The sequence below is a fragment of the Pipistrellus kuhlii genome, unplaced genomic scaffold (assembly GCF_014108245.1).
Source record: "Pipistrellus kuhlii isolate mPipKuh1 unplaced genomic scaffold, mPipKuh1.p scaffold_m20_p_16, whole genome shotgun sequence".
In the NCBI taxonomy this organism is placed as follows: domain Eukaryota; kingdom Metazoa; phylum Chordata; class Mammalia; order Chiroptera; family Vespertilionidae; genus Pipistrellus; species Pipistrellus kuhlii.
In genome coordinates, this window is record NW_023425471.1 from 10,270,648 (window position 1) to 10,284,167 (window position 13,520).

Here is a 13,520-nt window from a genome sequence, read left to right on the forward strand (position 1 = left end):
AATAAAAAATGAAGATGGAGTGGAGGAAAGTGAATGTTTTTTTCTGAGTTAAGTGAATTTTAATGTCTAGTAGAAAAGTAATTGGGATTACTGTGAGACCTACCAATCAACTAGCAATCTTTTTAAAAAAAATGTTTTTATTGATTTCAGAGAGAGGAAGGAATAGGGAGAGAGGAATAGAAATAATGATGAGAATCAGTGGTTGGCCACCTCCTGCACCCACCCTAGTGGGGATCAAGCCTGCAACCTGGGCTCTATTGAACTGTGACCTTCTGGTTTATAGGTTGATACTCAACCACTGAGTCACACTGGCCCAGCTAGCAAACATTCTTACATGCCTGTTACATGTGAAGCCTGGCACAAACATGTCCTCTGACCACTCGGAGCTTGCGGTCTAGTTGGGAATGGACTAAAAACTGTTTCCAGAATGGCATTACCATGATTATCTTGGGCCAGTGGTCCTTAACCCCACTTGCAACATAAGAATCATCTTGAGAGCTATTTAGAAACCTTATTGGCACCAGTTATGGTGTTTGTTTGATTTTGAAAAAAAAGATTCCCAGATGATTCCACTGTAGTCATTATTAAAACCACTGGTTAGCCTAATCAGTATTATCACTACCCCCAGGGGAGGGGAAGGGCTTCCTTCCCTAAGACATCTATACTAATAAAAAGGTAATATGGTAATTAGATAGGGAGACCTTCAGGATGTCTTTTGGACAAAGCCATGGTGGCAGGGCCGAGGCAGAGAAGGTTAGGGGCAATCAGGTCAGGAGGGGTGGGCAGTTGGTGGTGATCAGGCCGGGGGAGGGCAGTAGAGAGCAAGCAGGCTGATGGGGGGGCATTTGGGGTGAGTAGGCTGGCAGGGAGGGCATTTGGGAGCGAGCAGGCCAGAGCAGGGGGTCAGTTGTGGGTGATCAGGCTGTCAGGTGGGGGGGGGGGGCAGTTGGGGTGAGAAGGCCAGCAGAGGGGGGCAGTTGAGGGTGAGCAGGCTGGCAGGCAGAGTATTATGGGTGATTAGGCAGGCAGGCAAGTGAGCAGTTAGGAACCACGAGTCCCTGTGGGATTGGGCCTAAACTGACAGTCGGACATCCCCTGAAGCGTCCCAGACTGGAGAGGGTGCAGGCTGGGCTGAGGGTCACCCCTTCACACCCCGTGCATGATTTTAGTGAACCAGGCTACTAGTAGGACAATGAATGAACATAATTGGGAGACAATAATGGAGGGGGGGGATGCAATGGAAATGGAAAGTAATGGGTAAATAAAAGATATTCTAAGATCAGGATTTATAGGGCTCTGTAATATGAAGGACAAGAAAGAGAAATTACATGAGGTTTGAGCTTAGTTGACAGAACTATTGTGGATAGAAAAATAGAAGTGAAGTAAGTCTATTTGGCTCATTGGAAAAGTGACTTCTGGTTTAAACTGATGCTTTGAAAAAATGGGCGGTAGTAAAGAGAAAATAGCCTGGAGTGACTAAGGCCCCATATTCTGGAGTCAGGGTACCTGGGTTCTTATCCTTGCTTTGCTACTTACTGGAACAAATTATTATCATTATTATTATGCATCTAACAAATGGGGATATTAATGGTGGTTACTTCTTGGGGACTTGGAAGAATAACTTGAGGAAATACATGAGATGCTTGTAGTAGAGTATGTGCCCCCCGCCATACACACATTCTGAGTGCTCATTATGTTATATTACTTTTTTTTTCACATGGCATGATATGTTTTCTTTATTTTTTAATTTATTGGAGTGACATTGATTCACAAAAACTAGACAGATTTCAAGTGTACAACTCAATAAAACATCATCTGGACACTGCATCCTGCACCCAGCACCCCAAGCAAAATTTATTAAATTTGTATTACTTCTGATCTGACCCCTGATAATTTATATCTGTTTTGGTATATATCCATATTATAAATTAGATGTGTCTAATCTTATAGCTATACAGGTCTTGGGACAGACCTTTCTACAGATATTACCTATATGATTGTCTTCATTCACTGAATGTGTATTGAACTCCACTTGTGTACGAGGCACTATGCTAGCTTCCCAGCCTATAAAGATCTGCTTTCTGCCTTCAAGAAATTTAGTGTAGAGAAGAAATTCAAATCTATTAATGTGTTTTATATATACTTTGCTTTTACTTTTTAAAGTTTCTGAATACTATGAGTAAGAATTGGCAGATTTGAAATCCTCTGTCATGATTTTTTTTCAGCCACGCAGTTCTATTTAAATATTAGCAATGAGAATAGTTTGCCTTTTTGCAAACTATTATATTATAAAGGGAGACAGCCAGTTCTTGAATAATGTCATTTTGTCATTTCATTATAACATTGATGTGAAAAACATCTTCCCAGTTGGGGCCACTGTCTGTGTGGCGTTTGCATGTTTTTCCCATGTCTGTGTGGGTTTTGGTCCAGTTTCCTCCCACATCCCATAGATGTGCATATTTGGTGAATTGGCATCTATACATTGTCCCAGTCTGAGTGAGTGTGGGTGTGGGTGTGGGTGTGGGTGTGAGCACACCCTGCGATGGAAAGACGTCCTGTCCAGGGTGAGTGCCCACCTTGTGCCCTGAGCTGCCAGGATAGTCTCTGGCCACTGGTGACCCTAAGCTGGAATAGGCCCGTGGAAAAGAATTTTAAAAAATATATATCAATATATTTTTTTTATTGATTTTTTTTTTTTTTTTACAGAGAGGAAGGGAGAGGGATAGAGAGCTAGAAACATAAACCAGCTGCCTCCTGCACACCCCTCACTGGGGATGTGCCCGCAACCAATGTACATGCCCTTGACGGGAATCGAACCTGGGACCTTTCAGTCCCGCAGGCCGACGCTCTATCCACTGAGCCAAACTGGTTTCGGCAGAAAAGGATTTTTTTGTTTTTATTCATCTTCCTTAATTGTATGTGTAGCTCATCTTTATTTCAATGTTTACTGTTAGAAGTGTTTGGGTGTTTATTTAAAAGTTTGGTGATATTTTTGTGACCATAGGAACTTAACTCTTGTTTACGTTAATTAGCCTATGGGAAAATTGGTTTCCTTATACAGGCAGTCCTCGGGTTATGTCATCATCTCTTATTTATTTATATAAAAAAAAGTTCTGTCATTTCAACATATGTACATATGTGCTTTTTGTTTTTTATTATTTATTTACCACAACTAAAGGTCAGGAATTGTTATCTTTCTTTTAAATTGTTTTTACTGTTTCACTTCATTACCGCTGTGTATGATCCATGTGAGTGACGTAGGTGCTTATGTAGATGGATTCTGACTTACAGTGAAAAATCACACTGTGGGAACAGATCTCCAACATAACCCGAGGACCTACTGTATGTCATTTCACCCAAAGTTGTAGTTCCCAGGAGCCTATGATGTTAAGTGAGGACTTACTGTATTTAAAAAAATATATATTTTATTGATTTTGTACAGAAAGGAAGGGAGAGAGATAGTTAGAAACATCGATGAGAGAGAGTCATCGATCAGCTGCCTCTTGCACCCCCCCCCCCAACTGGGGATATGCCCGCAACCAAGGCATATGCCCTTGACCGGAATCGAACCCGGGACCCTTCAATCCCCAAGCCGACGCTCTATCCATTGAGCCAAACCGGTTTCAGCAGACTTACTGTATTTTTATTATGCATGTTTATTAAAGAGAGATCGTTACATAGATCTGCTTTCATAGAGTTTACATTGATCTCTACAACAGATCTTTTTACATATCTCTAAGAATCAACATAGAAGCAAATTTATTTTTAGATTACGTTGAAATTGTTATTTTGAGAATTATAGTTAGAAAATGACCAAGAGCTTTAAAAATGTATGGAAATAACATCATCGGGCTACTTATGTATGTGTTTATATTTTATGTTTTTGCAATTATGTAATGCATTAATGTTGACTTTCTGTTTCATTTAGATTTTGATGCATACGAAAGAGATGGTCCAGAAGGTAATGCTGAGCATTTTCATCTCTTAAACATCATACTTAGTGACATTTTTGTATTCAAGGAAAATTGCAACCCAAACAGACTGGAAATGGCTTCTTAGGATGTCTGGTTTACATTTATAATCCCTCCTAATGGATTATAGCTTTTTTCTTTTTACTAACACTGATATGATCTAGCCGCTGCTTGAAGCCTATATGTGAGTGTTTCAAGCAAATTAGTAACAGTGCTAATTAGAGTTTACTTCCTGGCCTTGTACCGTATGTGCTCTAGTGTTGTTTGCTATGATTGATTTTTTTTGGCACTCTTCGTGTTCCACTAAATACTGTTTGAAACTGTTAAGAATTTAATATGGATTTGTGCCTCTGAATTTTAAAATCCTATTATGTTTCTGTTCCATAAATCGCCATGACCACTAAGCTTGTGGTACAGTGAGTAAATATAGTCCCCCTTTCCTAGTCTCTTATCCTCCTTTGTATTATTCAGTTACGCATTTTGTTTCCATTGAAACTGGACACTTCCCCTGCCATTGTAATATCAGTTTTAAGAAAATTAAGGAGATGTTTTAATGTGGCAGTGTTCACTTTTCTGATATATTGGGGCTTAATCTTCATTTGTATAACCCTCACAATATGGGTAAGAGTAAATATAACCTTTGGAAAAATCCTTGGAATGTGTGATTTCTGTAATATGGAAAATCTCTAGTTTCATTATGCATAATGGTCACCATGTTTTAGTTGTTAATTTTTATAATTCTTGCTTTTCATTAGATGAATCTTGAAGTTATTTATGGAGATACAGATTCAATAATGATAAACACCAATAGCACCAATCTGGAAGAAGTATTTAAATTGGGAAACAAGGTGAGATAATTTGAAAAGATTACCTATTTTATCTATTTTTGTGAATTGTTTTTAACTTGGAACTTTATAAATTCATGTGTATGTACATTGTGTGCTTCTGGAAACAATAAACTTAGTGCCTTCAGTTCTTCATCCTTTTATTTTTCTTAGCCTCTTATCCAATTGTTTATTTTGAGGATAAAATTAAAAGAAAATTTTTTTCCCCTTAAATGGTAGATATGGTTTGGCTCTGAGAACAGTCTAAGTGTGATAACTTTAAGATGTCATCAAGTTAGTACTTATCACAGTGTCATTCATAAGGAGAAATGTCTCTAGTAGTGTTCAGATGCTTTTCATACACTATTTGATAGGAATAAGTACCTACCTACATACATATACATACATAATAAGGTATTATTTTACAAACTTACACCTTCCTATCTGTCTTTTATGAAATGTATGAAATTTGAGCTATAGTCTTCACTTGAGAGTAAGCTAGCATATTGAACTCATATTGGACCTTGAAAAACTATGTATTTTCCCTAGAGTTGATGGTCTGTACCGTGTCCCTATCAATAAAGAGCAGGTTACTATTCATTTATTTGTTCAGCATACATTTATTTGCTTATATTTAAGCAAGATTATAGACATTATTTCAATAGTTCAAGTTTTACTTACTTCTGGACTGTGTAATCTCTTAACTAATTCAGTAGTTTGAAGGTAAGTACATATGCATTTAGATTTTTAGATTTTAAAAAGAATATGTCATAATTTTTATAATTTTTAGGATGACCCAGTTCTGTCCCTGTGCTTTTTTTTTTTTTTTTTTTAAGTGTTCTGCATCGAATCCAACAAAATATCATGTTCCATATATGCTGAGTAAATGCAACCTAGTATCAGGTAACTTCAAGTTCTGTTTAGATTAACTCCTGGGAATTTATAGCATGTTCATGTTCTTTCTACTAGATGTTTGAGAATATAATATTAATGATTGAAATTTTCACAGGTGAAAAGTGAAGTGAATAAATTGTACAAGCTGCTTGAAATCGACATTGATGGAATTTTCAAGTCTCTGCTACTGTTAAAGAAAAAGAAATATGCTGCTCTGGTTGTAGAACCAACGTCGGATGGGAATTATGTCACCAAACAGGAGCTGAAAGGATTAGATATAGTTAGAAGAGATTGGTGTGATCTTGCTAAAGAAACTGGAAAGTGAGTTCTGCTTTGTTTTTTTTATTTTGTTGTTTGCCTTTTAAAAATTCAGATATGAATGACATGGACAATGCTTGTGATTCTGCCAAGCACGAGCACACAGCTTCTTTTTTCTTATTGTTATTACATATTAACAACTCTTACTTATTTGGAGTGGAGTTTGATACATTTTTAAAAAGCCACACTTGCTGTAGAATTCATCTCATGAGTTTTTACTCATGGTGAGGGTAAACTTCCATATTTTGATCCTTACAGGGTTGGTTTTGTTTAATGTTGTATTGTTTTGCTTTAATATTCCTATTAGAGTGTCTGTATTATCCTAGAACCTTTTAGGAACATGATTGTTAAGGAATCTCCATTTTATGGCTTAAAATGTTCTGGAATTCACAGTGGACCATGGAATGAGACGTTGTTCCCATCAGTATAAGTTGTGTGCAAATATTCTTACTAACCTCAGGTTAATTTAAGAGCTAGTTCTCAAATACCTTATGTACCTCAGAAATAATTGTGTGACCTCCTGGCTTTGCACCTGAGACTAAAGATTGAATTAAGACCTTTTTTATTTTTTTAGGATCATATTAATTTGCAAAACACCCACTTGGAAAATGAAGTGTTAGGTACTTTATGTTTTGATCCTGAGCAATTCTGAAAATAGAAGAAATTTCTTTCTTGAAAACGAAATGTTAAATTAATTTTAACATTGCTGGCTATCAGCATATTTTACTTGTTTTCCATTCTTCCTCTTGTTTTCAAGTCAGGAGATTGTGAGCAATTGTTGCTTCTGCAAACTACTCTTGATTAGGCAAAGTTGATCGTCCAAGTATAGGTCACTGTTCGCCTTTTATGAAATGTAGTTTGAAATGCTTCATTGCCCCCAAATGTACCAAAGATGAAAGTACTTTGTATAGACTGTCGATTAGAGTGTTCTCTTCGGCTTTGTGTTTTCCAAGAAAAGATGCATCATAATAGAAGTAAATTTCTCTGAGTTAGAAATGTATTAGTAATTAAAGCTATACAAATGTTTTTGTCAGGGTTCTTTTTCTGACAAATTATAATGCAGCTGTCAAACCCTCGCTCTGCATTTTTCTCAGAAATGGATAAAATATTGGCTTCCTTACTCCTTTTCGTTTTTGTTTTTTTTCTTTTTTTTTTGTGGGAGTCTGGTGGAATAACACAATGTTTTTAAGGGATAGTGTAAAGTTAGAGAAGAACACTGAGCAATGTAATGAAGCTGAAGAAAGAAAAGTTTGAAAATTTGTGTTTTTTAAATTTACATAGAGAGCTGTATATTCTTACTTAGCTAATGATCTTAGGCAGAGACGATATCCTGATATCAGAGATAACATCTTGATGCTTTATGAGGAAAGTGAAATACTACTATCGTCTGACATTTTAACTTATGAGTAAAGTATAACTGCTTATGAAATTTGTAATTGCTTAAAAACTCAATGGAATACATACCTTTTCTGTCTGTATTTTGTATGATGCATCAGATGCTGCATAAAAAATTATCTGTATGTCTAAGGGCAAAGCTGACATTCCAAGGTTGGGAAACCTTTGGCAGAGTCAATGTTAAAAAACAAATAGCAATGACCTTTTAGACTTTAACCCTCATGTTAGCTTTTATTACAGTTCTTGTCCACATGTTAATCTATTGGCATCTATCTTCCTTTTTTTTTCTCCTTTATTAATGAAGTATGATATTTAAAAAATCAGTCCTTTTTTTGTGTGTTTTTTTTTTTGCAGCTTTGTCATTGGCCAGATTCTTTCTGATCAAAGCCGGGACACTATAGTAGAAAATATTCAGAAGAGGTTAATAGAAATTGGAGAAGATGTGCTAAATGGCAGTGTCCCAGTGAGCCAGTTTGAAATTAACAAGGTAAATGTAGCATTTATTGCTGAGCCCAGCTGTTGCCACGTGTTTTTCTCCTCCTTCAGATAGTTGAAGAACCACCTCATCCTTGCAATTGAAATAAATTCTAGCTGGTGATGAAAGCTGCTTAATAACTGTCTCACAGACTGAACATTAGCATAACACTTCCTGTTCCAGCCACTGGTAACTCCATGTCTGCTTGTAGGGCCTTCTCTCTTCATGCTTACTTTAATTCATGGAAGCCTTCTTCCTAGAGATTCTGTGGAATGATATAGTTGATGTTTCAGGGACTAGAGAGTTCTGCCTTCTTCATAGTCCTTCTAAGTTATAGTTGTTTGGGGTCAGGCCTGTCAGCTGAGAGAGAGAGAGAGAGAGAGAGGAGGGGGAGGTGTGTGCGTGCTTGCATGTAACATCACAGAAGGTGATCCTTAGAGATACTGTATGTAGGCTTTTTCCTCGGATATAAGTTACATTTTATGGGCAGTCTTAGTTGTTGAAAATAGGGAATACTTCTTTTCTTACCTAGTTTGAAAAAATAAAATCCTCATTTACAAGATGTTAGGTTACAGATTTTTTTTCCATTCAGAAAGAATAAGTACCCTTACATACTTAGAAGCTAATTTTGCAAATACTATTTTACTAGTTTTGTGATAAATAGATTTTGCTGTCAAAACTCATAAAATGTAATTTTAATAAAAAGGAATATAATTATTATATTAAATGAAAATTTTAGAATTAAAGCTCAATTATAATTCCCTTATGTTAAAAGTAATGTCCCAATATTTTCAGTACCCACCTGGCTTTGTAAAGTATATGATTGTCTAACCACTATGCTATACACATGTAACTAATACAAAATAATATAGGTTATAAACTAATTTAAAAATAAAAAATGTATTTAAAAAAAGAAATGCTATCAAAAGAAAAACAGTAATGCTTGGCATTTTTGCATTTTACTCTTGAAAACATTTTTACATTGAAGCAATTACAATATTAATATATTGAAATCTATTTTCACTTAACATAAGCAATTTTTTTCATATTTTTATATTACTTTAAAAGCCATCTTGTGTAGCAGTGTGTTAATCTTATATTTCACTGATACATATTTATTTAAAATTTTCCTTTGATTATTTAATTTACTTTTTTGCTATTGTAAATAACTATATTAAACATCTTTGTCCATTTACCTTTTTGCTTTTGGATCAATTACTTTCTTAGTTTAGAGTCCTTGAAGTGGAATATTTGAGTCAAAAGATATGAAGATCTGTATGGCTCTTGTCAAATTGCTTTGCAAAAAGGTGATACCAACTGATAATAAGAAAATATGTGCCAATTTCACCACAGATTTGCTTGTATTGATGATATTTCATTGGCGATGCAATCATTGGTGATATTTAAATAAAACATTGGATATTAAAAAAAATTTCACTGTTGGATTTCATTTACATTTTTTTGATTTCCAGAGAGAATGCATATTTTCTATGTATGTCCTTATGATTTGTATTTAGTCTTAGGTAAGTCACTTGTTCATTATATTTTGACCTGTGATATCTTTAGTCACAAAAGAAGACATTTATTTATACATAAAAATATTGAATTATTGTGCCTTAGCACTAGCTCTTTACTTTAAGTGATGCAATGGCATGGAATCACTTGTGCCATCTAGAAATTACTTTTTAGATTTTGTTTTGTCTCTCTCTCAAAAATTTGAATTAAGAGTTATTACTTCAATCTGCCTCTGATAAATTTTAGCATCTATTGTACAGACTGTATCCTTGACACTGTCTATCTTCTTAGAAGTGTGTGATTGCATGAGTTTGAAAGGCTCAGTCTAAACATGAATACATCATTGGCAAAACAACACTGAGCACATGTCCTCTAGGATAGTAGGCCCACACCGTCATCTCATATGAATGATGAGACAGTATTAGTAGTGTGCAAAGAAACCTAGAGTCATAGACATACTGGCAATCTCTGTGTTCTCATGAACAATCTACGGTTTTGTTATTTTAAAGTTTTTATTATGGAAAATTTTAAACTTATACAGAAGTAGAGTAGTATCATGAATCCCCATGTACCCATCATTCAGCTTTGATAATTATCAACTTAAAAGTGACCTATTATTATTATTAACTAGATGCCTGGTGTACAAATTCGTGCACCAGTGGGGTCCCTCGGCCTGGCCTGCAGGATCGGGCCAAAACCGGCTTTCTGACATCCCCTGAGGGGTCCCACATTGCGAGAGGGCGCAGGCCAGGCTGAGGGTCCCCACTGGTGCATGATTGGGGCCAGGGAGGAATGCAGGAGGTTGGTCAGCTAGGGAGGGACCATGGTAGGGTCCTGAGGTGTGTCTGGCTCATCTCGCCCAGTCCCAATTGGTGCCAGCTAGGCAGGGACCGAGGGAGGGTTCTAGGTGTGTGTCCCGCCCGTCTCACCCAGTCCTGATCGGCCAGACCCCAGCAGCAAGATAACCTATAGGTTGAAGTGTCTGCCCCCTGGTGGTCAGTGCACGTCATAGCGACTGGTCCATCAGCCATCTATCTGCCCCCTGGTGGTCAGTGCACATCATAGTGACTGATTGAATGATCAACTATCTGCCCCCTGATGACCAGTGCATGTCATAGCAAGCTGTTGAGCAACCTTAGCATATCATTAGCATATTACTCTTTGATAGGTTGAACGGATAACCAGACACTTAGTATATTGGGCTTTTATTATATAGGATAACAGTCCCTACTTAGTGTGATGGGGCTGTGCATACTTTTTTTTTTTCCCTGTGGCAGAACTGAAACTGTGACTTACTATCTATATATCCTCCATTTCACTTAAAATGAGCTATAAAAGAACTCATTTGCTTATTTAATTATTCATCAAATATGGAGTACTTCTTATGTGCACAGTACTAGATTCTGGGTTATAAAAGCGAATGAGCATGGTTTATATTTTCAAGGTGTTAATGGTCTCTTGAAGATATTTATTGTCCTCTGTTTTTATACTTATTTTTCATAACACAGTGCAATATTCAGATGATATATTGTAGAATAGTATATGTGAAACCTATATACTTTTATTAACCAATGTCACCCCAATAAATTCAATAAAAAATAATTTCTGCAAATGTAAGTACAATAAATTCTAATGAAAGCTCTCTCTATTTCATAATTATTCCTATGTCTGTTTACGGTAAGCTGCTTATATGTCAGGCATGATTTGTCCTGAATAACATTTGTCTGAATATTAATACTATTTAAAACTTGTAAGCATTTCGGCTTTTACATTTTATCTCTTTGAAAAGGCAGTGGAATGGAAGAGTCTATGTATGTGACTGATTGTGGATGGTCTTACTACAGGATGGATAGATAAGATATAGATACAGATGTAGATGTAGATATAGATAATAAAATTTCAGTAGTTATAGATGATGCTGGTAGGCGTTGAAAATGGGAGGTTAGCCTAGGGTGCAGGGATGAAGTGGTGATATTTACCACTATAGAAATTTTAGCCCTAGTTGCCATAAACAACTGATTTTCTGAAGTACTGCAATCTTAGCTTAAATATATTTCATAAAGTAACACAAAATCTGACAGCTGATTTTTTTTAAGCTTCCTGACAAATTTATTTCACACATACCCTGATGTTTATATAATCTACTATTTGTAAAACATTTCCAGATGTATTTTTAAAAAATATTTATTTTTTATTTTTTTATTATTATTTTTAATATATTTTATTGATTTTTTTTGCCCCCCTCCCTCTCCCCCATACATTCCCTCCCTCCCCAGAGTTTTATGTCCATTGGTTGTACTTATATGCATGTATACAAGTCCTTCGGTTGATCTATTATCTCCCCCAGATCTTCCTCCCCTCCCCACTGTAATTTGACAGTCTGCTTGTTGCTTTACTGTCTCTATATCTCTGACAGCTGATTTTTATAGTCCTGGCTAATTTCAGCCTAAACCACCAGAAAGGATTCTCCCCCCCCCCCAAAAAAAAAATCAAGGCACCTAAAACTAGCTTGTAAACCCCCCCAATAGTCCCAATTTAATAATTGGGAAGTATGTCAGATGAAATTCAGAATTTCTTAACATTGCACTGAAGTATAGTCAATTGGAGAAGATAATGGTTTTCTCAAGTAGAGTTATATTGATTAAGATTTCTATGCACTATTACCCAACTGAGTCAATCAAGACTTCGCATAATTCAAGTTTGAGGAGATTCAAATACTTGGAGAGTTTCCTAGGCACTCTCCTACCCTGAGCGTTTGATTTGGAAAGTGTATATAATGTGGGTATGTGCAGCCGTGTTTGAGGACGTGCTTTATTCTCCTGTAACAGTTCCCAGATTTCCTAGCCTCGGGACATCTTCACACTCTGAAAATAATCGAGACGTCTAAGAGCTTTGGTTTATGTGGCTTGTGTTGATATTTACTGTGCTAGAAATTAAAACTGAGAAATTTTAAGAGCATTTATTAATTTGTTTAACAGCAATAAGCCCATCATGGGATTACAAAAATAACATTGTAAATAACTATTTTAAAACATAAACAAATTAGCCAGAGGAGTGGCATCCTTTTCCAATTTTGCAGATCTTTTTAATGTCCAGTTTAGGAGAATACAACTGGATTCTCATGTGCTTGTGCATCTAATCTGTGTGGCTTAGGTTGAGTATAGGAAGAAAATCCAGTTTCCACAAATATGTAGGTTGGAAAAGGGAGATGTACACTGAGTGGCCAGATTATTATGGTCTCTGAATGCATAATAATCTGGCTACTCAGTGTATATCCTATATAATAAAAGGCTAATATGCAAATTGTCCCCTCGACCAGGAGTGTGACCAGCAGGCAGGCCAGCCAACTGCCCTTGTCCCCTCCTCTTGGTCAGGCTGGCCAGACCCCACCCATGCACGAATTCATGCACCAGGCCTCTAATACACACACACACACACACACACACACACACACAGTGGCCACATTACTATGTGTTCAGAGATCATAATAATCTGGCCACTCAGTGTATTTTAGTAACTTTTTCAGATAATTGTGCATGTTCTTTTTTCTACACCAAGACTCTCTAAGTAGTATTTTTTAAAAGTTTATTTATAATGTGAAATCTGACAACATGTCAATGAACTTTGCACGCTCTCTTACATTAAACTCTATTGGTCAGTGTTATACTTTGATTGGCTGTTTGATCTGTGCATGACATTATGCTTGAACTTAGTGAATTAATTTAGAGTGAGTGACATCATTTATCCTGCAAACATTTGGTTGCTACCGTACATCAGGTATCCTTCTGAGCATTGGGAATGCAGCTGTGAGTAAGGCTGACGTGTTCCTGCTCTCCTGGCACTTACTTTCTGTTAGAGACTCATCATTCTGCCTTTGTAAAGCTTAAGTTGACAGTGGGAGTAAATCCAGTGATTTATGGTACCTTTGGGATTTATTTCGGCTAGAAAAGCTTTTGAGAAACACATCCGTAAGTCAGAGTAGCTGTTATCCATCATCCATCAGTCCTAACTGATCAGTTAATTCAGTGAGAGAATTGCAAACACTAGGAGAAACTCTCTAAGATTGACTTTATAGTCTTAATTTTTATGTGTAAGTATTATGTGTCATAGCCCATAAACTTGTATTTC

General features: G+C 36.3%; 1 protein-coding gene across 2 annotated transcripts in view; it reads left to right on the forward strand.

The window, feature by feature from the left end:
* The window catches only part of POLA1 (DNA polymerase alpha 1, catalytic subunit), a 310,112-nt gene that overhangs the window by 113,940 nt on the left and 182,652 nt on the right, over positions 1–13,520 (forward strand). For both annotated transcript variants that reach the window (XM_036439656.2, XM_036439660.2), the window contains exons 27-30: positions 3,929–3,961; positions 4,727–4,819; positions 5,805–6,010; positions 7,757–7,889. In XM_036439656.2, coding sequence (XP_036295549.1) covers positions 3,929–3,961; positions 4,727–4,819; positions 5,805–6,010; positions 7,757–7,889 — 465 coding nt within the window. The remainder of the gene's footprint in view (positions 1–3,928; positions 3,962–4,726; positions 4,820–5,804; positions 6,011–7,756; positions 7,890–13,520) is intronic.